The sequence below is a fragment of the Pocillopora damicornis genome, chromosome 11 (assembly GCF_964200805.1).
Source record: "Pocillopora damicornis chromosome 11, jaPocDami1.2, whole genome shotgun sequence".
NCBI lineage: Eukaryota > Metazoa > Cnidaria > Anthozoa > Scleractinia > Pocilloporidae > Pocillopora > Pocillopora damicornis.
In genome coordinates, this window is record NC_142680.1 from 6705185 (window position 1) to 6731688 (window position 26504).

General features: G+C 35.7%; 1 protein-coding gene across 20 annotated transcripts in view; it reads right to left on the reverse strand.

The window, feature by feature from the left end:
• Positions 1–26504, reverse strand: part of LOC113670430 (3',5'-cyclic-AMP phosphodiesterase 4C) — a 51138-nt gene that overhangs the window by 11183 nt on the left and 13451 nt on the right. For 13 of the 20 annotated variants that reach the window (XM_089186838.1, XM_089186834.1, XM_089186844.1 and 10 more), the window contains 9 exons: positions 22121–22284; positions 21767–21894; positions 7939–8124; positions 6532–6568; positions 5144–5208; positions 3138–3220; positions 2627–2664; positions 1621–1810; positions 1132–1264 (listed from right to left, as the gene is read on the reverse strand). In XM_089186838.1, coding sequence (XP_089042964.1) covers positions 1132–1264; positions 1621–1810; positions 2627–2664; positions 3138–3220; positions 5144–5208; positions 6532–6568; positions 7939–8124; positions 21767–21852 — 818 coding nt within the window. In that variant the 5' untranslated portion in view covers positions 21853–21894; positions 22121–22284. Of the gene's footprint in view, positions 1–1131; positions 1265–1620; positions 1811–2626; positions 2665–3137; positions 3221–5143; positions 5209–6531; positions 6569–7938; positions 8125–13084; positions 13351–21766; positions 21895–22120; positions 22480–22633; positions 22729–23281; positions 23374–26504 lie in introns of those variants that run through there. The other 7 variants (XM_089186842.1, XM_089186843.1, XM_089186846.1 and 4 more) reach the window with 4 other exon arrangements.

Here is a 26504-nt window from a genome sequence, read left to right on the forward strand (position 1 = left end):
TAGTCAATCAGTCAGTCAGTCTGAGTCCGTAAGTCCCTTAGTCAATCAGTCAGTCAGTCTGACAGTCCGTAAGTCACTTAGTCAATCAGTCAGTCAGTCTGACAGTCCGTAAGTCCCTTAGTCAATCAATCAGTCAGTCTGACAATCCATAAGTCACTTAGTCAATCAGTCAGTCAGTCTGACAGTCCGTAAGTCCCTTAGTCAATCAGTCAGTCAGTCTGACAGTCCGTAAGTCCCTTAGTCAATCAGTCAGTCAGTCTGACAGTCCGTAAGTCACTTAGTCAATCAGTCAGTCAGTCTGACAGTCCGTAAGTCCCTTAGTCAATCAGTCAGTCAGTCTGACAGTCCGTAAGTCCCTTAGTCAATCAGTCAGTCAGTCTGACAGTCCGTAAGTCCCTTAGTCAATCAATCAGTCAGTCTGACAATCCATAAGTCCCTTAGTCAATCAGTCAGTCAGTCTGACAGTCCGTAAGTCCCTTAGTCAATCAATCAGTCAGTCTGACAATCCATAAGTCCCTTAGTCAATCAGTCAGTCAGTCTGACAGTCCGTAAGTCCCTTAGTCAATCAGTCAGTCAGTCTGACAGTCCGTAAGTCCCTTAGTCAATCAATCAGTCAGTCTGACAATCCGTAAGTCCCTTAGTCAATCAGTCAGTCAGTCTGACAGTCCGTAAGTCACTTAGTCAATCAGTCAGTCAGTCTGACAATCCATAAGTCCCTTAGTCAATCAGTCTGACAGTCCGTAAGTCCCTTAGTCAATCAGTCAGTCAGTCTGACAGTCCGTGAGTCACTTACTCAATCAGTAAATCAGTCAGTCAGTCTGACAGTCCGTGAGTCACTTACTCAATCAGTAAATCAGTCAGTCAGTCTGACAGTCCGTGAGTCATTTACTCAATCAATCAATCAGTCAGTCAGTCTGACGGTCCGTAAGTCACTCAGCCAATCAGTCTGACAGTCCGTAAGTCAGTTAATTAGTCAATAATAGAGACGTAAAGGAAAACTAAAGTAATTAAGGATTACTTTCGACACAATTGAAAATTTATCCACAATCTGCGCTGTCTCTGTATCAGCGTTTCACTCAAGAGGATTTCTCTACCAGTCTACTTCCTACTTAAGCATTTACCAGTACATACCTGGGTACAGAGCCACTAAAGCTGTGTAGTCTTGTAAGTTTTCGAACGCCGTTTACCATGGAACGCGACCTTGCTCGAATCCCTTCTCTTTTTGATTTTGTACCAGGCAGGGCATCCACTTCTAACTGCTTATCTACAAATAAATGGCAGAAGGAAAGAGAGAAGTAAGAACTTTTCTAGAAGCATTTGACTAAGGAAGAGCTATACAAACTTGACGAAGCCACCCACGCATTCTACAGGTCTTGCGAACATTGAGCGCAACATAATCGGCAAGGTTTTGTAAATAAAACAAACTACCGTACATTACAACTTGAAATCTTTTAAGCATATGGGCAGACAATGGGGTGGGTAAGTGGGAAAAGGTATTTAATGCCATTAAATACCTTTCCCCACTTACCCATGGGGGAAAAATGCCACAAAAACAACTTCCTCTCAAAGCGGTGGCCCATTCCGTCAACGGAAAAAAACTCCATATGCCAGTCATGTTACCTGTAAATGTGTTATAGACCCAGGCCGACACCTGGTTTCCAGACTGGTTGCTTTCGGAAAAGTCTTTCAATTCTCTATTTAACAATCTCTTAAACTTATTCGACGCCATTTCACTGACGGACGTGTGTGTTTGAAGTGTTTCCAGTTGATACAGCACCCAATCCAGCTCGTCCAGGGTATTATTAGCCAACTGAAAGAAAAGCAAAAAAGTTTCAGTTGATTTAGTTACGGGCGTCGAAGTTCACGCATGCCCAGTGACAGTGTGTGGGTTGAGTTTGAGGAAGTAAAGCAAAATAAGTTTCAGTTGATATGGTTACGTACGTCGAAATGCACTTGGGAAGTTTCGAGAGCACGCCAGAAGCTAGAGTTGCTCTCGGCTCTTCAAACTTTCCGCGTGCTTCATATCTCGATGAACGCACGCTGACGTATGAACCAATTGTTAATGGTTAACTGACCATACGTTCACACCGAACAACAAGAGCTGACAACAATGCAGCGTCATGTTCATGCTCAGTCTCGCGTTCGTGTAATTGCAATTGACGTTAAATGTTACAACATAATACTGCCACAACATGAAACTCTTCCGTGCGTTTTGGTTTCTGCCGCCATTTTGAATGTGTTTTATTAAACACATTTGTTTAACTGCCTCGCGAGGTAGTTTTGTTAAACACGGTTTTAGACGTGTTTTGTTAAACGCGTCCGCTGTGTGAACGGCCAGTCTTATTATCAAAACAAATTTTAAACATGTTTAAGCTTTGGTGTGAACGGGTATTAGTTTAATATTCAATTTTCATTAATACTTAAACTCCCAGGAATAATTAACATGAAACTTCTCCCTATAATATCCAAACATTAACCAGTAAACAGGTAACGAGAATACTTAAAATTATCAGGTAGAAGTTGTTTCCTTGATCTAACATCAAATTCTTGTAACTAATTAACAAGGAAATGTGTAGCAGCTAGAGGGGAGAATTAATAATCATATATTGGGAGATAGAAGGATTACCTTTTGATAGCCATCATCTCTTGGTAAGTGAAGAGAACCTTGAGAGAGAAAACGCAATTAAAATTTGGTTAGAGAACAAAACATTGCCGCAAATGCCAGATATAAACAAAACTATCGGGATAGTTTTAAAGAATTAAATTCTTAACCCTTTGTACAGTATTGTGCCAAAGTAATGCAAACGAAAGCGCGAATTTTGTGTTTTGCACTCGTGAAGTTACATTGAAAGTTTGTGCGAAGACCCGCACCTTCCATTTGCGTCATTTGCCGAGAACGTAATATGCTAGATTTGTTTTCGCTACCAAACATGAGAAGCATCTTTATACTGACTTTTTCTCGAAAGTTCGCTTTAAAAAGACAAAAGAAATTCTCCGCGACATGCTCGGTCTACTTGTCATATCCTGAAGACAAAATGTTTCAGACGCTCTCGTGAAACGTATCCCTATCAGCCAGCTGGCTGTCTTTTCACCGCCACTCTACATAGTAGATGAACACCCAGCGACTGATTGATTACCTGAAGACATTCCTGAGCCATTGAGCACATCTTGGGCTAAGTTGTTGTTTCGTAAAATGTGTGATCCTACAGACCCTCTCCTCCTTAAATCAAAAATAAAATTAGACATGGTTTGATGCTACTCTGGTTTGCAGATTTAATGAATGTAACCGAAGAAGTTACAATTCATAGACCCAACGTTTCGACACTCCTGTCTAGTGCCTTCATCAGGGGTGATCTAAAAGCTGCAACAAGAGGTCCTTTCATATGATCACTATAATTAGCAGCCTTTTTTTTTTACACGAGGCGTAAATAGGCGTCAGGAAGCAAACCGCCATCGTCACGATTTAAAGGAGCATGGGCGGAGTTAGTATGCTACGCCTCCAAACAAAGGCGCTGGTAGTAACGCCGATTAGTGGTGATAATTTTAGAATTATCCCACCCAATTGTATGGTTAGTTAGGCACGTGTGCTCCGATAAAGCTGAATTTTCCTTTTGCAAAGGAAAACCGCTTTTTGATGCTCTTTTAACCGTGTACCAAACTGACGTTTGGTCTGTCCGATGTATTCGTTGTCACAGTCATTGCAAGGATTAGAATAAATGACGTCAGTTCGTTGTTCTTATGTGACAGGATCCGTAGGTTTGGCGAAAATATGCTCCCAAGTCTGAAAAGGTTTTTGAGCAACTTTAACGTTGTGGCTATTCAAAATTCTCTTGATGGGTTCCGTAACACCCTGTATGTAAGGAATAACAGCAAAACCAGTCGCTGGTTCCCTTTCATCAAGAGCGTTACTATTTGTAACTGGTTTTTGGCAGTTACGGAGAAAGTTTTTGTATAGCGTTCTTTAACGTTGTGGCTATTCAAAATTCTCTTGATGGGTTCCGTAACACCCTGTATGTAAGGAATAACAGCAAAACCAGTCGCTGGTTCCCTTTCATCAAGAGTGTTACTATTTGTAACTGGTTTTGGTAGTTACGGAGAAAAGTTTTTGTATAGCTTGCTATACAAAAACTGGTTTTTGGCAGTTACGGAGAAAACTTTTCTGGTTTTGCTGTTATAATCTACTAACTCCGCCCACGCTCCTTTAAATCGTGACGATGGCGGTTTGCTTCCTGACGCCTGTTTACACCTCGTCTAAAAAAAGACCGCTAACTAGTGATCATATAAAAGGACCTCTTGTTGCAGCGTTTAGATCACCCCTGATGAAGGCACTAGACAGGAGTGTCGAAACGTTGGGTCTATGAATTATAACTTCTTCGATTACATTCATTAAATCTGCAAACCAGAGTAGCATCAAACTATGTCTGATCGTCCACCTGGTTGCCGTGTGAACTTTAATATAAGAATAAAATTGATATTATTTTGAACCAATTATTAATAGGACAGCATAAGCAAAAATTCAAATAGAATAGTCATTATAATACAAATTAAATTTTTGGTAGAGTACGGTCACACTAATCTTTGTCAAAGAATATTTTTTGTTGTAAAATTGCTTTCAGTGCTAACACTGTTTCCAGGATAATTCAAACAAACTTAAGCATACTTCCATTTGTGTCGAAAGTAAACTTCCGTGTTTCTTTAGTTCGCTCTGCGTTTGAGCCAGAAACTAGCGCCATCCTCTCAACCAATCAGACGCGGATGACCGATCGTGATGAGTCATCCGCCTCTTCCCGCGCTTTTTGCATTTTCCTAGTGTTACTCAGAATTCTCATTGGCTAATGATAATGTGAATCAACCTTTTGATTGGCCGTTTTGATTACTTTGGTTTTGCTTTTCAGCACACAATTGAAAACTGCGCCATGGGGAGCAAACAACGAGAGGAAATAATTACTTGCGTACCATTCGATTTACAAACAAACGCAAACAAAAGTGACAAAGAATTTAGAGGGAGTTCATTGCTCATTTCTAGTTATCTGATTGGCCAGCTTTCTGTAAGTTACCCCCTACAGAGAAGTTGCCCTGTCACAGTGGTACATGTATATAGTAGACAAAGCTATGAGTCCTGCTGGAGTGTTACAAAACTTACTTTTCTTTTTTAGCATTGGTCAGTGACATGAAATTGTTTCTGACATTTCGCAAACTTGAGAGAATCTACAGAGAAATGGACACAAAGATAGCAAAAAAATGTAAATAACATGTAACTAGCTTGTAAATATTCAATGTAATAAAAATAACGTTGTTACAATAATTCCTTCATGACAAAAGCATACAATTTTGAGCCAAGATCAATATTGTTCCAATATAGACATTCACCAAAACAAATTTTGTCATGACTGAGATAAACAATTTTTCACCCTCTGAGAGTTTTCCTGCTTATCTTTTCCTTCCCTTGGCCCAACCTTGCAGCAAGATGACGATGCCACTAGAAGTGCACCTTTGCAGCACCTGCACCAGAGCCCCTTAACCCTTTAACTCCCAGATCGAATTTGTCATTCTCCTTACTATCAACCATACAATTCTTATAATGTTAATTCAGAGAATTTAGTATTGGATCAACTAATTATCCCCAAATTGATATTTTTCTTTATTCTCATCACTTATCTGGTTGATATTGTAATGATATTGTAAGGAGAAATTCTGTCTTGGTCACTCATAGGAGTGAAAGAGTTAAGAATAGACATTAGGAGATTCTGTCCAACAGTTACTGGATGCTACAATTGAAATGATAGTCCTATATCTAAATGGGAGAAGCCCACTAAAAAAACTATTTAAAAGAGCATTTTTTGTTTTACTTTTCTCAGTATTAATTCATGTCTTCCTTTGACCATGGACTATTTATACATCTGTTGTTTAAAGTGTGATTCCTCTTCCCTCTCTTATAATTGTATTGCTTTTGGTTTACTGTATGAAAAAATGTAGTTTGAACTTAAAGGGGTTTAATTATACCCTTCTCCATTTTCTTTCTCATTTTGTAATTATTCAAAATGCTGTACTAGTTGAAATGGAGGAAATCAAAAATACAAAAAAATATAAATATATTAAGATATAATTATTTCGATAAAACATTTGCCTTAGAAAGCACAAAAAAGGCAGAAATTAGTTTGACTCCAACCCTTTGACCACTAAGAGTGACCAGCATCTAATTTCTCCTTACAATATCACCTGTGAATCACACATTAAGGTCATGAGAATAAAGGAAATGGTCACCAACTTAAGATGGTCTTGATTGTTAAACAAATTCTCCTTATCAGCACTTAAGGTAATATATGGGGACAGTATGGAGAATATGCATACTGATGTTAGGGTGAAACAGGTTGAATCCCGGATAAGGGTCAACCTTCATTCAAATAACTGCACCCAAAGATATGTTACAGATTTGAACAACAAAAGTACATCTAGGTGAGAAAAGAAATGAAACAGAACTTAGCCATTGCTATTAGCATTATCCCTTGAATAAGGGAAAAAAATTCTTACCTGTGCAAAAGGAGTAACTAGCTCTTCTACTCGAGTTCTAAAAAAAAAAATGGAAAATGGTGCTGTTAAGTCCACAGTTAACAATAAAACAGTGAAACTTTTGTTTTACTCTGTACTAATTTCACGCTAAATTCTCATAACCAGAATCTTCAAATTCCAATTGTTTTCTTTCTCTCATTAATTGTGAAAGAAAGCTTGATCAAATTCCATATACTGTTGATGATTAGAAGATCTCAAGAAAAGATTGAAAAATTTCCATTCATGCAGTTATAAAAATACCATGAGTTGCCATTAGTATAGGAAACAAAATTAATTATGAAAACAACACAAGTTGATTGAAGCCTACAGTGTTAGATTTTCTTGGGAAGTGCTGAACTTGGCAAAGCTAAGAAATGGAGTCATATTAGTAACTGTTAGTACAGCTGGGAAATTTTTTTGTAGGTCTTACATTTCAGTAATTCTAGTGAAATATATAAACACACATATACAAATATTTCAGACACACAGGGCAGCCAAAAGTTCAAATGATGCAGATTTCTATTGAACATGGGCCTTTTCAATTCATTAATTGAAGTCAGCATAAAAGACAGGAATGTATTTGCCCCCTGCAAGCAATCAACGTTTTTAAAATATCCAAACAGTAGCTCTCTACTGTTACAAATAACATCAAAGCACACCATGTAGAGATGTCAATCAGCTGGTCGTATGGCCTACAATGGCCTTCATTCCATCTGCTCACATGCATTAGCCAGAAAACTTGGATCAAGTTTGCCAAGTTAGGGCTAATCTGTGTGACATAACATATACAGTACCAGTAACTGAAAACAACTAAGAAAGTTTTCATGGTTTGACTCCTTCACTTTGCTTTTCTCCTCCTCAGGCAAATTTCTACCTAAGAGTTCTTTATTTTGATGTGAGGGGACTTACTAAAAAACATCTGTTAAACAAAACAGGTTTGTCATTTTACATAATTTTGTATGTAGATTTTTCACAAAAAGTTTGAATGTGGACTCCCAGCTTTCCTGGGTCACACCCAAACAGACATGTATCAAAATAATTCAGTGTTCTCCCTTAGTTTAAGCATGGCAGATAAAATAAATTTTCACACCGGTAAAGCAATCCTTTACATGTTGAATTTTCAAGAATTCCATGCAATTTTAGATGGTAATAAGAGGTACAATAGGTGGAACAGGCGGTAAATGTTACCGGTTACTGCCTGAAAAGGAGAACACTGTAATTTGAGTTGATAATATAAATTGGCCACCATGAAGACTTTCTAAGCTGATGTTTCAAGTAATAGGGTTTCCTCATTCATAGCACCACAGTTTCTTTAGAAACTTATCCCCTTCATACAAGTATCAAACATTGGTTTTTAAGATTAGAAGTGGTCACAAGCAGTTCACTAACCCTTCGCTGAAGGAGTGATGCCTTGACGTTACACATTTGGATGCTAGCTCAAACTCGCTGTCAGATTTATAAAGGAAGGACCCTCTCCGTGTGGGAACTGGGAGTGTTAGTCTGTCTCCATCAGATCTCTCAACTGAGTCTTCACCTTGGGAAGAATATTTTGTCCGTTCACGCTTCCTTGGAAAGCTGCAGCATAAAAAAATGTGATATGAATTCTCAAGCTCTCAAAGTCAATTGCTTCCAACACAGAATGTGACATCAAACAATAACAACAAGGAAATTAACATAACAATGAGGCTTAATCCAGGAAAGGGCACTTCTTCATTTGACCTATCAGATTTCCACGGACCTAAATTTTTCAATTCTCTAAATATAGAAATCCAAAATATTGGCTTTCTTTTCCTGTTAAGTCAACAAATGTTGCAAACCTATTCCTAAGTTGACTCCTTTTTTTATTTATTTTTATTTTTTTTCAACTTTTCTTGAGCTGTTTATCTATAGGATTGTTTGAGTTCCTAATAATGTTGTTGTTATTGTTTTCTTTGTGTGTGTATGCCTTAAATTTTTGTACCTAAATTATGCCATATAACTTATATTGCACTTTGTATATCAGCCATTAACCTCTTGGTTTCTCTACAAGTTTTCTCAACACAATTTTCAGTTATATTATATTCAGTTTTATGAACTTCCTTTATTTTTACTGATGTGTTATAATTACAAAATGGCAAAATAATCAAATAAACAACAAAATAAAAAAAATAATGATCAAATTTAACTTCTCCCATAATGTTGCTCTAGAATCTCACATTTAGGTTTAGAGAATAAAGAAAACGATCCCTAAATAGTAAAGCTATTGATTGTCAAACAAATTACTTTTGTAAGTATCATAGAAAATGTATTGAGAACAGTATACTGATCAATGTCATGGCATAAAGGGTAACAAAGTAATGTTTTAGACTTGAAGAGTGAATGCATCCAAAGCTTTGAATGTTGGATGGTGCAGTTTTGGTGTTACTATAAATGAATTATCACACAACCAAACTGATAAATTATTTCACTAAGAAATACCTTTGAGACCAAATTTGATGGCAACATACAATCTTATAGTTAGTGAAGAAAGATAACAAACACACATGTATTATTTCCCTATAACTGGAGGATAAAGGAAAGGCTGGCAATATATCTGTAAATGGCTGCTTAATTTCAGGCTGTGCAAGTCCTTTAAATTACACTGGTACGTCGTTGCAGTAAAAGTCAAGATGCTTTCTTATTCATGTTGGTAATTATATGGCCTAGTAGAGTTAAGCATTCAGTAGAGAAAAAGATCACAATCCCTATGCAAGCTATAATCTTCAACTAAATTGAGATTAACTAAAAGGACATCCATGCTGATGAGTTTGAAAATAGAGGGAAATAATAAGCAGCCATGTTATTAGGAAAAATAAGTTGTTTTGCTAGATTTCATGCTATAGAGGTCAACTACTGGAGATATATAAAATTTCCTATCGGTTCCATGTGTTTGTTGCTGGTAAAGTATTCTACTCAATGCTGAAAAATGGCTAGATTTCTTCCATGGTATTTTGGTAACAGTATATACATATACATATAACTTTTTATCAACAATTATGGTTACTGTACAAATAAAATGAGGTGAAAGAAGCCCACTAAAGATGGGGAACTAGCCAGCAGTTTTGGCCAGCTATATTCTATTCCAATGGAAAGCTCTAAAGTAAATAATGTAAACTCTTCCTGAAAAAAGAGCATTTCTTTAAAGTAACAACCACTTGAAAGTAGTGGGATAAACATTTATTTCCCAGTTTATGACAACCGCAGACACTTGTATAAAACTTCCTACTTCCCATGGTGTATTTTTGTTTCATTTTACAAGGAGAGGAAAAAAAAGAACACCTTAATAAGATACCCATTAAAGTTCATCCACAGTACGTGCAGATGGACCAAAGAGCAAAAAAAATATTTTTGTATTTCCCTTGAAAGATGGGGGTGTACTGATGAGTGAATCAATCATTGCAAAAAAAAAAAAAAAAAAAACTGAAAAATTTGGGTGTAATTTTTTAAATTGAAATTTCTGATTTCAATTATCAAAGAGGCTGCATTAAAAATTCTTTCCAGCCAAAATACTACCAATAGTAAATAAAATATTAAAAAATCGAGAATGGTCTTGTCTTTTATGTATCAATCAGATTTCTCTGCAATGCTGAATAGAATTGACAGCAAACCACAAGGAATTTCCATTTATCTTAAATAAAATAAAGTATCTGGAGTAAATCATTCAAATGCGACAGATGTGTCATGTAGTCTGTCCTCTAGGTAAACATTATATGTACGTTACATTTAAAAGACCAATTATCGCCTAAACTTCCCACCAAAAGGTTAACTTCCTCAGTGTGGATTACTTCCATATACTGTATGAGATAGTCCAGTCTACAGAGCACTGAATTTAAAAGCATCTCTCCATCAGACTAGGTTGAAAAAGCAACCTGTGAGTCATAGCATAATAAATAATTACATTTATGCCAAGATATTTCCATACTCACTTTATATTGTAATCTGTGTTAATCCTTATCACTCCTTGACCCTTCTGGTTTATTCCTACCAAAGGTTTTTTTTCATCTGACCTAGCTTTATTTTACGCTCTCCTTAACAAAAAGTGTGCCGGATACACACTGTGATGAAGTTGGCTAAGTTACATTCATTTCATGAGAATTACATTCATGGCTACTGTAATATGAAAAACATCTCCTACACTGCACATTCTATTTACACTTTCCGTCTAAAGATTTAAACATCATCGCTCTGCACTGTCTGCCATAAAAACCATCATAGTTTTAGCTCTAAAAACTTTTTGTCATTGAACAATCCTGTGTAGATTTTTGTTTCTCAATCTCCTAATCAACTTCAAACCGGAAAATGTAATGATAATGTAAGAGTGAATTCATTTATAAAAATCTATTTTGAAAAGATATACAGAGCCTTTAAGGGTTAAAAATATTCTACACAGTGCTTTAAGAAAAAAAAATTAAAAAAACACTTGTCTATGTTATCTTTCCAATCCTATTTGTGATTTTATGCCCTGCTAAAATCAGTGAAAATAAATTCCCTTTTGGTAAAAGGCTGAAATTTGCTTCATGCATATGGCCTACTTTTACAAAAATTTTTACAATTTAAATTTTATCTGACTATGTTAAGCAAGCCTAGTAATATACACTGTTAATATAACCCCTTTTCTGGTGCCTTGTCTTTACAAATCAATCAAAAGCAGTTTTATCAACTCTGTTGTTTCTGCTTGAGAAAACCCAAGGTTAAGAGAAGTCACAAAAACAGGAAGAAGAACAAAAAATCTATTGCATTCATCAGTTGACAGTTAGAAGTGCAATTACAATGTTTTCTGTAGGTGTATTATTAACACATAAAGATTTCTTCGGGTTGATTGTACATAAATTATCAAAAACTCACCAATCAACTTGAATCAAAACCTACCCCAACAGTTCAAAAGGAGATATTCAATGGAAAAGGTGTGAAATATAGTTGTATACCACAAGATCAGTGAGTTTAGGTGCTGATTTAAGAAATTAAAAAAAAATTTCATGTGAAGTATCTGAAAAAATGATTAGTCTTCACTTGAATTTATCGTAGTCTCTACTAGCTACTGTTACAATATTTGCTGTCTCATCTGACCATACACCAATGAAAAAAAAATTTTCCAGAAGTGTATGAATATGACTTACTTTAAGTGTGATTTATGACAAAATTATTGAAAAATTCTCAAAGGACTACAACATATGTTCATTCTCAACAGTAAGGAATGGAAGATACCTTGAATCCACTTCTACAACATGTGATAAATTAGCTCACACTGTGGGCAAAGACTAATAAACAAGTGCAAGTGTTTTCATTCACATAACTGCCATGCTGATTTTAAAACTTGATTTCTAAAACTCTAAAGACCGAGAAAAAGATATTTGAAATACAAATGGAGAGTTATATTTAGTGCACAACGTGAAAACATGTAGTTAATGTATGTTATTTCTGAGCAAAATGACTGGCATTGTCAAAACATTCCAAAAATTCTCAATCTTCCATTTGAAATAGCATTCATGTTTGAGTGTTAAATTTCAGACAATAAGGATAGAGCTCTGGAGAATCTGTCAATAACACTGTGAATGTTCATTTACAGCAAGTGAAGTACTAGAAATTGTGTAGTGTGCCAAATCAAATTAGATTAAAAATATGAAATACAGTAGAACACATGCACATTTACCTCAGACAGAGAACTTTTCATTCGTAGCAAGCTAGGCACTGGCAAACATAAATGTCTTGCTAAAATGCAAATGATCTCAGCAAAAGACAACAGAAACCTTTACCGTACTGTTGTGTTTAACATATGTCACTGTGTTCATTGAGGTGAATCATTTGAAGATCATAAGACAGGCTGCTTACACTATGTGAAAATATAGCAAAATAATCCTGACAGATGTACAATTTTGAACAAAGGAGGCATCTTTTTACCTCCATGTAGATACAGATGACTCAAGGTTTTATATAGTTTACATAATTATGTAGATGTTGGGCATTTGTAACATGAAAAGTCCATGTTAGCTATATTTCACACAAGACATTGAAAAATGAAATATAGTACACTGAATTTCCCAGCATAATATTCTATTTACTAGTACTAGTACATTTTTATCTTGATTTCAGGCTAGATATCTAACTTCATATCAAAAGGTAAAAGCCATTACCATAAACTCAGAACACATCCAATTTAACTGTTATAATTACACATCAACCTATTTCTCAAGAAACGTTCTTCCTCAAAATACTTTGATTTCATGATAAAAATAACAATATTGTGATACAATTTTTTAAGGAAATCCTTCCAGCTTTTTAAACTTGTATCAATCAAATGACAGCAACATAATTTTCACTCAACTGTCAGCCATGTTTTGTAAGGAATAACAATCTAAACACACGCCATTCGTTGAGGATTTGAGCAGATTTCTGTGAGTTAGCTAGACTGTTTCTGGGCTAACAAGCACTTGTTACAGAAAAAATACCATCTCTAAATGCAGAATAATCACATAGCAGGGGAACAGAAGCAAGAAAGCAGATTAAAACTCATAAATACCATGTTGAGGATTGTTTCTTTGAACCAACAGCTCCCATCTTTCTGTTTTCTATTAGCATTTGACCAGGTGTTTAAGACCATTTCCGTGCCCATTTTCGGTTTTTTGAAAATTTCCATTGAACATTTTGCTTTAAAAGTGCCCAGTTACAGTCCTAGAAAGGATGAAGTCGAGGAAAACCCTGTAAAACTCATTCTGCATCAATTTTTTTGCTTGAATATTTTGCTTTGAAGATAATATATTGAGTAGAAACTACAGACCAATCCATATATGGTAATGCCCCATTGTTTTAAATAATGCCAGCTGTGTTTGAAGTCCAAACGCAGAGTCTTGCATAAATTAACCAAAATTATTATTATTATTATTACAATGTCAAAAATTTTTCACAGGTCAGTTTTTGTCTGGAAGCTACCAAATTCATGAACAATATTTTCACTAACCAATAAAAAATTCTAACAATATTAAAATTAATCCATCAATGGCTGATAAAAAAGAGTGTATTGAAAAATAAATCTTAACCCATCTACTTGCTTTTTCATGCTGGTAATATTCAACAAGCAAAATTTAGAATTTCCAATAAAATTTTGAAGACAGAGAGATGAGTGGTTACTTGAAATTTATTTGCCTCTGTCGGTTTACAACTGCTGAGAAACAATCAATCAACATGTAACATAAAGAAATGCAACCACTATCACATGTATTATTAATAACTTCAAGTGTCATAGCAACTTGGGAGTTTTGACTGGAATTTTGAAAGTGTTTTTTGTTCTTTTTTCAATGATCTGGGCCAAGGACATTTTTTTATTCAATGCATGGATGTCTACATTGCAGCTTAGACAGGCAAGAGTAATTATTTTAAGTTAACACACATCTAAAACCATGATTACACCAAAGAGACTATTTAAGATCTCATGATGTTGATTGCAAAGGGAGTATGTAAATTTTACCTCTGAAAAGAATGAATTGTTTACATTCAACAGAGTGCAAATTACTGAAAAACATTCAAGAGACTTTAAGCCTTAGAGTTATCAATGGGTCAGCCAATTAAGAACTGGTAAATACTACAGCAAAAAAAAAGAAAACATGCCCTTGTTCTGTTGAAGTGGTGTAATGTTCTGATTTGCTGCCTTATCTAGAGATACATGTGTTCTTATTTCAAATCCAATTAATCTTGTTCCAGTTGAAAAACAAGCTGACAATATTTCTACAGTTGCCTGTAAAAAGCTCCATCAATTAACAAATGGAACATTCATAAAGATGAGTCTAATCATTGCTCCTCTTGTTTTGAGAGTAGTTTTGGATCCCCTGGGACTTAAATTAAAATAACAAAAGGTACCAAATTACTTTTAATCTCATGTACAAAAAAGCACTTTCTTTGCTTGTTCTGATCAAGACAAACCATGCGTAAAACAAAGCAAATCAAAACAAACTGCAAAAAAATTCACATTCCCTTTGCAGCAGACAATCAGAAGCTTAATTCTGATGAAATTAAAAAAAAACACATTCAAATTGGAAAATGATTACAAAGTCATTTTGACCCAAATTGTTATGTAATCAAGAGCCTATTTAACATTATCAACAAGTAGTTTCCTATGAATGAACACAACACCATTTCAACTAGAAATAAGTTGGCAAATATAATTAAGTTGGAGTAAGACTCTCTAAATTCACATGTCATATCTTTCAATTACCAGCAAAATCCAAAGCCCAAACATATACATGTGCATTGGAGTTAATTCATATAGATTCATGTTGGATTACATAACTTCAAAGAACCTTTAGATGAGCTCTCGATACATATCAAATGAATAAAACAGTATTGCAGTGTTAGCAGACCTTGCAAAAAAAATTAAGAGGTCATTAAAACAGTTGATTTTTCCCACATTTCTGCACGATCTGTGTAGAAATTGCACTAAAAAAAGAAACATCTCAACATAGGAATGTATTTTGAATCAGTTAAATGCAAACAAAGATTGTTATATAAACATTGCACTCTGACAAAATTAAATAATCACTCTTTATGCCTTTAGAACTGGATTAGACAAAATGGAATCTGCCCTTCACAAAATCTGCTTTGTTTAACATGAGGTGAGAAGAGGTCAAAACTTAACCCTTTAACTCCCATGAGTGACCAAGACAAAATTTCTCCTTACATTATCAATACATTATCAATCAGACAAGTGATGAGAATAAATAAAACTATCAATTTGGGGATAATTAGTTGATCCAATACTAAATTCTCGTAACTAACATCATGAGAGTTGTATAGTTCACAGTAGGGAGAATTACAAATTTGGTCTGGGAGTTGAAGGATTAAGAAGTAGGTCCAAACTTCATCCTGTGCTTGTGAAAACAAACGAGAGCCAATTTTTGGCAAATTACCGGAATTACTTTTTCACCAAAGCTGGGATTCACAAAAAGTCTGTGGGACAAACACAAAGCCAGAAATAGAATCATTTAAGTTGCTGTTGTTGTTTTTTTTGTTCAGACAAATGAAATAAAAAAGACAGCTTCCTGTTTTCTTAAAGACCGACTACTCTTAACCCTTTAACTCCCAGAAGAGATTAACATGTAACTTCTCACTATAATATAAATATATTATCTTGCAAGCAGGTAATGAGAATATCTAAACTCCTATACGCCTTCCCTTGCACCAGCAAGGTACTTAATGCACAATTTATATCAAGCTCTCTTCCTCATTCACCAGGGCATACCATACCCTGAACTTCAGCCACATTCTCAGGAGAAGGCTTGTGCCAGCATAAAGTAACATAAAATTCACCCCTGACATTTCCTAAACTGTGATAAGCCCACCTCTTAGGGTATGGCTTATGAACTGAAATCACTGTGACTGCAATATCACTTGGGATCTCCAATCTAGTGTACAAAGTTAGCCAGTTCTTTTACTGTTCAAATTAACCCTCAAGATCTGATAAGCAATTCTCCCTTTTGGCTGTGAAAGGTTTGGTTGTGAAAATGTTGAGGAGAATCTCTAGGCATTTGAGGATAACACACTCCAGCTGATGAAGTTGCTTATTTTTGTTACCTTTTTTGTGTATAATATATTCATATTGGAAGGAAAAGTAACAAGATGATCTTTCCTGAGAGACAGAACATGAACAATGCACCAAAAACTATGCGTGAGGTAACTTTTTTTTCAAGTACCTCAAGTAAATCCCACCCTAAGATTGCTTTGATTTGTTTTGTTTGATGTAGTAGTAAATAGAAAATTCAAATTCTTTACTTCTGACAACCTGTCAGTCTTGCTTACTGTTTGCAAAATTCCTGTACTAAGCAGAAACGTTAAAAGCGGATGGAAACAAATCCAAACCCTACTTGTTAATCAATTGAGAAATAACTGTTGTTGGTGGCATAACCTAATAGTTTAACATGACAATTCATTGGTACTAACTACATCTACCTTGAGCTAATTTAAAGCCTACCTATGTCTATAGCTACAGTGCAATTTTTTCTGTTTACATGATAAACATGACTGTTGTGTCCCTCAGAAAAATGCACATTTTAAAACCAAATTTGTACCTTCCTAATCCTAAACCCTTAAAGGTTTTGGAAATAATTTCACATAATCTGACCAAGGTTTAAAGAAATTTAATCCCCAGATACTCTTGGTATAATAGAAATTACAATTTCAAAACTTTCTCATTAACACACAACCTGATTTCCCTCCACTTGACAGCAGAGGAGGCAACAGCAGGATCTAGTATGCAGATATGTCAAACTAGAGTATTCTGACTCTCTTTTATTGTGCAAGACACACAATCGGCCTCACAGGAAACTGCAGAATGTAAGAACGGCAAGATAGAAAAATACAGCAAAGATGAATTGAACTGCGATGTACAAATTACGGGAATTAGCTAGCATTGTTATAAACAAGGGCAATAATAATGTACAGGAAAAAAATCATGTGCTTCAGATTGGCTGAAAACAAGTGCATTCTTGAGTAACATGAGAGCGAAGTTGTAACATGAGTGTAAATTACAAATAGCCTGCATATGCTTTCAAAATTTCCACTGTCTGGACTCTCAGTAATGTTTTTTCATGAATATGATTAACAAGTAATAACATGATTTCTCTTGCAATTTTGTGTAATAAGCACTAGTAAATTTTTCAAAGACTGCAAATTCCACTTACCCTACAGGCTCATGCAATTTTGCTGTCTTTGAAAAAATTTATTCCTGCTCATTAACACCAAATTGCACTTAAGATCTTATTACCTATACTAATTGACAATTATTCACCAAAGTGGAGGTGAATGGTGGTGGACATTTACTGAGCTGCGAGGTCAATATTCACCACTTTTAATGACACAGATTGTGAGGTGAATAACTGTTGTAGTCTATACCACACAGATACAAAAAAATTAGTTTATTTCTTTCGATATACCAAAACATGGTCTGAAATGAAACTGTTGACGCATGATTTTGTTTAAGTCGCTTCTCAGAGGTGAATAGTACTCTTCTATTCACTTCCAAACTAGCCAATCAGTGTGTGCAAAAAGCACTATTAACCTGTGTGGTATATATGAACACTGATTAACCCTTTGAATGCCAAAAGTGATCATCATATAATTTCCTATAAAGTCACAGTGTTTTCCAAAAGCACTAATGGGTTGTGTTTTCCTGGACTATTTATTTCTTAAGTGCCAGCAAGAGGGTATCTTAAAAGACAAAGAAGTAAAACACCTGTCTCGATCTGAAATAAATTTAAACCTTTGCTGTTGACCTTGTTTTTTTAAGGTTGGCTACAACAGGATGGACATTTAAGTCCATCTCAGGGTTGTTATGTGTCATTCACACTTTGGATTCAAACATTGACCTATTCACTCTGAAGATCTCATTAGTAACTCTCCTTACTTTCAGCCATACAATTTGCATGAAGTTAACCCTTTCACTCCCAAGATCTTATTAACAATTCCCCTTACTGTCTACCATACAATTCGTATGATGTTAGTTCTAAGAATTTTGTGTTAGATCAACCAATACAGTGTTCTCAAGCATGACAGGTAAAATAAATTTTCAAAGCGATAAAGCAATACCTGTTGAGTTTTCAAGAATTCCAAGCAATTTTAAGTGGTAATAAGAGGTACTACTGGCAGTAAATGATACCGGTTACTGCCTGAAAAGGAGAACACTGCCAATAGTCCCCTAATTTATATTCTTCTTTATTCTCACTAACTGCTTGCTTGATAATGTATTGATACTCTAAGGAGAAATTCTGTCTTGGTCACTAATGTGGGATTTAAATGGTTAATCCAGGGAATTTGGTATTGGATTAACTAATAATCCCCTGGTTGATATTCTTCTTTATTCCCATCACTTGTCTGCTTGATAGTGTAGGGAGAAATTCTGTCTTGGTCACTTATAGTTTATCATGCTCCTTGGAGAGGTATTATGAGGGTAGATCTAGATTGCTTCACAAAAACACATCACAATGGCCTTTCCACAGCGGCATGAATTCCACTATATTTCCTAGAATGTTAATTCTGAGAATTTGATATTGGATCAAATGATCATCCTGTTGGTGATATCTTTCCTGAATTCTCATCACTAAGTTTGCTTGATACTGTATTGATTTTTGAAGGAGAAATTACATTTTGGTCATTCCTGACTACAACACTTGGTTTCCTTGCATTTTTTACTGACAGGCTAAATATTCTCTTAAATCCTGCTCCATGTATTTAAAGATTAGCAGAAAAAAAAGCCTACTCAATGGCAAATTAACATATTTTTTTGACAGCAAATTCAACTGAATTGTGTTCAAGAAAAAGATATGTTTTGATTACTGGTAACAATTCACCTTCGGACACCATAGCAAGCAAAATGCAGTGGCACAAAATTGTAGAGGCAGTATGTAATTATTACAGTATAACGCTCACTCGGGATTGCCTGCTTTGATCCCGTGAAAGAAAAACATTGCCTGAAGCAAACTAACATAGTTCATAATTTTTGGAAAAAGTCAGTGACTGCGACACAAAAAGCAGCAGAAGACAGTCAAAACAAAAGAAAGTATAAACAACTCTTGCGGTTTTATTGTGCTGCAAACAAAGAAATATGGCTTTCTTTCTCATCTCTCAAAATACAAAAATCATTCTTGCTTTATAATAAAGCAAAATATTTTCGCAACATAATAAATCCTTTCTTGAACAAGCTTGTTTGGTAGACATAGCTGGATATTAGCCTCATTTTATTTTTTTATTATTATAGAACTCAGCTTCATCTCAGTCCAGAAAAATGTAAACAAGGAACTCTGCCAACATCCAGCCATCTTGATCTCACACTTGGTCATTACAATGCATACATATAATCATACAATCACATACTTATTTTATAATATGCAGATCTCTTGCGAATAAATTTAAAATTCTAAGCTAAGGAATAAGTCATGAAAAAAGAATGCAACATCACCCATCTAGATTCCACAAACAATACTCCACAAGTATGGGAAAAAAGGAAAAATTAAGAATTCTGAACAAGATTTGAACCAGTGCTGTCTTGATCACTATCCAATGCTGAACTTTTAGAAAGCATTAGACAGCTGCCTCATTTTCAAAGCAAACTGACGAACAAGTAAACAACACCTGGAGATTTTTCACAGAAAGCCAGCAACAGCTAGTGCTGTCAAAGCTAGTGCAAGCTCTTTTACTCATTAAATTACCACAGTTCTTTCTTCACCTGTCTTTTCGTTCAAGACTTATTAAATAGCCAGTAAACACAGATACTGAAAAGGTTGCATGTACATATGTCACTGTAATAGCACCCAAACTGCATTGCAGGGACATTAAAACAAAATACTGCCTTTATTCTTTCTTAAAGAGTTCATCTTAGATCTCAAAAAAAAATTAACAGTTAAAAACCATTAGCTGTGCTCTAAGTTTAAGATTTCAGAATCAAAACTGATAGTTTTGACACACTGGGATGAGGAAAGTATCTGAAAAAACATATTTACAATCAAAATCTACTTCCGCTTATTAATATTTCACTAGCTAACACAGAGACCTTTTCATGTGCAAAAAGATAAAAAATCCTGTAAGCTTTTTTTTGTGTTATTCATGAAAAGTTTTAAATGCAGAGCACAATGACTAGTTACAAGGCAATGAATCTCATATTTTCCAAATACAATATTTTAAATAATTTACAACAACTCAGAATAAATTTGCACATTTTTGTCACTTTATTCAACTAAATATACTGATCACCTGGCAAACCACAATAACAAAAGTCTTGAAAATTTTAAAATAAATAACAGAAAAAGATAACCCATTTCCTTTTTTTTCTGATATTAGACCTAATTATGATAACCAGACAGGATAAAATCATCTTGGAACATATATCAGGTGTAAAATTAATTACAACAGGGTAATGACACTGGCAACTCGAACTAAAAGACTTAAGTTGTGTTTTGAACATTATCATATGAATATATCTTTTTTCACAAACTTACTCCTAAATTTTACTAAGAAAATTAAGTCATACATTTGTAAGCTGTTCGTTCGTTAGAATTTTTCACTAAATTTTGATCGGCTATTAATTTTTCACCGGACATTATCCGGTTTAAAACGTTCATTATTTCTATACGCATGCATGCTTTAATGTTGCCCAAATTTAAAGCTCAGCCACTGTATTACCCAAGAACTCGAAATAGCCATTTTTAGATTAATTATAAGAATACTGGGCTCGCGTAAAGCAAGATGGGAAGAAAATGAAGCCATTTGCACGGTTCACATTATCAAAATTACTTCAAACAACAACCGGCATTGATACTCGTCCTGAAGCGAAATCACTATGTTTTGACTACAGAGGTCACAAGAATTGTTTTTATAATTTTAGCACACATCAACAAAGACATCGAACAGTCCTTCCCAAAAATCGTTCATCGAGCGATAACGGAAGAACACGAAACAAGATGTCGAGGAACCCTTTACAGCCGAAACAGCTGTTCATTGGGAAACCAAGTTCTGTCAAACGTGTAAGGACGGCAAATGAGTCAATTTCCCGTTCAAAAATACACAATAACAGAGAGAAAAATCGCAAAATATTAAAATTTTCCTCAGAAAACTTACAAGTTATACCCGATCGGCGTCTCAATCTCTTTCAATTGAAAATAAATCGGCCGTAAAATGCGTTTGAATTAAACACTCGCACGATCAATCGTCTATAACATAGTTTGCAGACAATAAACGGACTGTATTCGAAGCTTCATTTAATTCTTGACATGTCCTTTGTTCACAAAATACACGAACGCCCAACGCGAGCGAGGAATTTAATTTTATCAATGAAAGAAACCGGCCTCCCGAAAAAATTCCCGCTTTGCCAAAGGTACTACTTGGAAATGATAAACTAGTAAAACATGCAAAAAAAATATCAGAACTATCTTTGACAGTATGTAAATAAACCCACAGTCTGCTCATAAGCTTGAGGCAATTATCCGTGCAGCTTTATCCAAAAGAAAATTAATGTAAAAAAAAAGAAGAAAAATACAGCTGGATTCGAATCAACAGCAACTTCGAACATTCGAAAAATTGCTCGTTTTAAAACTGCAGGGGATTAATTCACGTTACAACTACAAAGCTGAAATCATCAGTTTCACAGGTATAGAAGCCTCATTATAAAAACCAAGGGCTGGGTAAGATTAACACGAAAAAATAATAACAAAACATAACGTACCTGTCTCCCTCCGTCACTTCTTCTCCATCATCTGTGGTCAGAGAGATTTTCAAGGAAGATCGCTGAGCTTTCCAAGTTTCTGACATGGTTGACAAGGGGCCCACGTTCCGTAATATCGTCCAGTTTAGCTGCAAAACAGAAAAGAGGAAAACTGTTTACAAAGCCTTACCACAGAGCCTCGGGTTATATTGAGTACATTCAATATCAGTCCAGCTGCGTTGTGTACAAATTGTCCGCAGAGCAATACTTTGAAGGCTATCGATGAAAGTTGATGCCTCGAGGTCATAAAGATGTCTCCTACAGTAAACAGTTTTCCCGCTAGCATACAATTAGAAGAAAAAACCTTTCACCTACCGGAGTAGAATGGCTTTGAATGGGATAAAATTTAGTTCCGGCAGCAAAAGAGACGGAACCACGTTTTTTTCCAGAAGTAGTGGGCGATCGAAGACTTGATCGGACCTTTCTGTTAACGCTCCATGACCCGCGCTGAACGATTCTCAAGCAAATACCGATGACTCCTAAAAACAGAAGATGTACCGCGTCGTATAAATCAAAATATGTACAGAGCTGCTCGAATGACAGTCTTGTCAGGGATATCCAGAAGAGGAAAAGTTTAGCTATCATTATCGCTGAATTTCCGGATCACTCTTACAAAGTCCGCGCTTGTCCGTGTGTTCTCTCTTTAGAGCTTTCGACTAATTTGAAAGTTGAATGACATCACAAGGGCAAGAGGTGAAGATTGGGAATTAACATATGAATGGAGAGTTGGTGAGCGGCTAAAAATACGACCGCGGTCTGTTTGGTGATGTCATTTTCTATACCAAAGCAAAGCAAAGAACTACATTGAAAAGGCTAAAATTTTGTCACCTTATAGCGGAAATCGTTTCAGCTTTGATCACCGAAGAGGAGAGAGAAAGGTCAAGAAGGCATTATTCTAATTTTCGTCCACTTCTCAAATTTCAGTAATCTACAGAGCAATTATGTAAATTTCACATAAAAAAGAGTTTTAGCGTTTGTGATAATCTTTGCACTGTAACTAGCCTGCTTTACAGAGGTAAACGAACGAAATATTTATCCGGCTTGTACAAGAAACCAATATAAAGTGATCTCTGGTAAACGAAATTTTATACCCGACGAGAGCCGATCGATTCTGCGAGAGACTCACTTAAGGCGTCAGTTTATTACGATAAACAAAGCGCTTAGCTCTAATAATTTCCGTCATTCAACAAGGATCACTGCATTAATTCTATTGTGATGAAAACATAGAAAGAGCAATTATACAAATAGAGCTCTTATACAAAACGTAAGCTACAAATGCATTAATAGCTACACGTAAATCAATCTAGTCCATTTTTAGGAAAATTGAAGTATCATACAATGGCACTTAAAAATTAGTTTTATCCAAAGCTTACAATTACAAGCCTTTTGATACCTTATTTCTTCCCCTACGAAAATGATATATTCTAATGGGTACAGTTTCGATAATTTTTATTTTATTTTACTTAAAGATCAGACCGTAAATCTTCCGGTTTTTAGGACCTCCTTCCGTTCGAAAATTTTTGCTCGTGCTCTTTCTCCGCCGCAAGGATTTTGTTTTGGCTTGTTACCTTGAGTGCAAACAAAATATGTAAGAACAGATATGACTCATTTTTAAATTGACAACTAGTGTATGTAACAAGCAGTAAAAATAAAACTTGCCGATTCACAGCAATTTCCATCAAAATGGAAATCTTTATTACATAGTTTTCCGGCGAACATGTGTTAATCGTAAAATTCAATTACAGAGATAAAACTGTCCAAAACACATAACTGCCTTTTTCCTCTAACCGTTTTAGGAGGCCCTGAATATCGATAATCACGGAGAAACATTCACTGAAGTAGAAAATTAGAGGTTATCAGATTAACTGGAATAATAGAGGCAAAAATTTCCTACGTATGAAATCTATCTCCTTGTCTTTTGGTATTAAACCATTCTTTAGTTCATTGAAGTTGATATTCCTCGAAGAAATGGAAATAGGAATATTTTCTATCATGAAAAATATCCTGAGCGTTTTTTTTTTTTTAATCCAACCTCATCGTGTATAATACTTAAGGGAATATCGACCTCAGCTAACTAAAGAGTGGTTTAAAATCAATCAGCAGAACAAGAGATGTATATCATACTGTAAAATCGTTGGCTTGTATTACTTCTGTTAATACGCATAATCAGCATATTAGATCTTCCGATTAATGACCTATAAACATCGGTAAGATGTGCTAATTAGCGTTTCTCTCCGAAAACCGGCCGTTCATATGGAAAAGTTACGAAAGGCGTTCACCAAAATTTCGGCGAATCTTCGTATGAGCTCGGTCAGTCGGGCTGCCTTGGTTTCCAAGATCTCTTGGACTCACTCTCTCCTTAGTTCTCGAGATCTCGATTGTTTCGTTCGAAATCTCGATTAACCCTTTAACTCCCACGAGTGACCAATACAGAATTACTTCTTACAATATCAATACAATATCAAGCAGACAAGTGACGAGAATAAAGAAAAATATCGATAAGGGAGTAATCACGTGCACCTGACCCTATACCAAATTCTCTGAACTTACATTATAAGAATCGTATGGTTGACAATAAGGAGAATTACAAATTTGATCTGAGAGTTAAAGGGTTAACGGGCTAGAAATGTCATATGAACTTTATCGCAATTTTCCGGAGAGGCGATGCCTTGATTATCCAAGTTGTTGATCTGAAATTCTTCCCGTGAAATATAACCAAGCTGGAATCTCAGCTCGCTCGGCAAAGGGTTGAAGTTTCCCACTAGAATGTGAGCAGTGCCCCCCGTGGCTTCTCGGCGAAGCCCGTTGCGCGAGTCAGAGACGTGAGCGCTCAGCCCGGAACTCTAGGAATGAGGCACACGAAAAGTACGGCCAAAATAAATTTTTTTTGTTCATTTATTTTTATTTATATTTATTATCATTATTACTATTATTGACTCACGAGTCGGATTTCACCGAAGGGATGGGACTGCTCAGAGTCTAATTTCCCACTAATAAAAAAGAAGACAGAAAAGCTCCTGAAAATTGCGCAAGCTTTGTATTCAGTCTATGCGGAAGTATTCTATCTCCGTTCTATGTCTGTCGCAAAAATGGTGATCCGTCATTACCCGATTACAAGGCGAGCTGGATGTTCGGGCTTGTCCGAAAATGTGCCGATTGACGTATCAATATTTACACAGCGATGGTACCAGGCCCTACTCCGTCTAATTTGCCGGCCACGACATGAAGGCCCACAAGCAGTGAAATGTCCTTATCAGTTTCTTTGCAACGCTCAGCTTAAGATAACTTTTATGTGCTTTTATCTCGATCTGTGACTGTGTATCTCATTGTGGCGGGTTTTTACACTACTTTGGGCTTCACCTACATGCAATAGTATACAGATAACTAAAATGAATACACGCTTTTGAATCACCTTTTGAATCACCTTTTCACCTTCTACGTAGACGCGAGTAATCCGCCGTTTGTATTTCAGCTTATACACATCCAGGCAATGAAAGGAACGCCAGATAAAAAATAGCGCGAATGACCGACGAAGTCCTCACCTGTTTGGGCAGCATCGATGCATTATAATTTTTGATTTGTGCGGTAACTCGCGAGAACTTTTTAACCGGCGAAAAATTTGCATGTCAACAAAATCAAGAGGACGAACTCCACTCCTAGACGGTAAACATCGGCTGAGGCTACAATAGTATTAATAAGAAAAAGTCAACTGCGGGCAAAATGCCCGTCGTTTCACTACTACTTCGTTAATTTAAGATTTCTTATGGTTCAAAGCGAGTATCATCGAGCATCACCAAGCGATCTGATCATGACCTCTTTAGGAATAAAACGTAGAGTGTTACACAAGTGATTGATGGAAAAGAAAACATCTACTTCATCAAGATCCAGTTTATAAACATCGAAAGCAATCACCTCTTGTCTTATCTACCTAATTTGAAACTTTCAACTGAATCAGAATGATCAAGTTTATAGTCATATAGCTACGGTCGACAGAATTTTACTAAAATTGACGTAGCTTTCCTAACTATCTTCTTGAAAAGCAACTTTTTAAGTTTTCTTTGGCTGGCAAGTAATGCAATAAATGTATACAACTGTTATAAAACTTAGATAAAATAACATTGCAGTATACGTGACACTGGCTTCTAAATCTCTGATAACAATGACAGATTACCAAGACAGCTTTATGACGGCCAATCTAATCTGAAGGGGTGTACTTGAACAGAATGCGAATGAACCGATTTTCCAGTGCATAACAAAGGCCCAATTCTTTGCCAGAAATGATCTGTTTTCGCAAGGGCCAATGCCTCTGCGAGATGTCTTAGTGAAGTTAAGAGGACGATTAAGAAGGAAGAAGCTGATGCACATTGTTAAATTTGGTGTAACTTGAAAGTTAAGCTTTTACATAAACGAGAAGATCTTCTACTGTCCATGAAGTCCACCTCTCTACACTAAATATTTGCAAATCCAGAAAATCAATGCAAAGCCTCGGCTTGTGATATTCAATTTTGCCAAGTAATACCTTAAAAACCGTTCACATAACAACGCGATCTACAGCTGAAACGCTGTAAACACTTTCAAGAGCGCAATCTCGAAAGGAATGTAATAGCTCTTACATGCGTGAAAAATGCAACACGCAACAAGTCGATAACAACTCAATAGCTTGTAAACCATTATGATAAAACATCTTAAGACAACAATT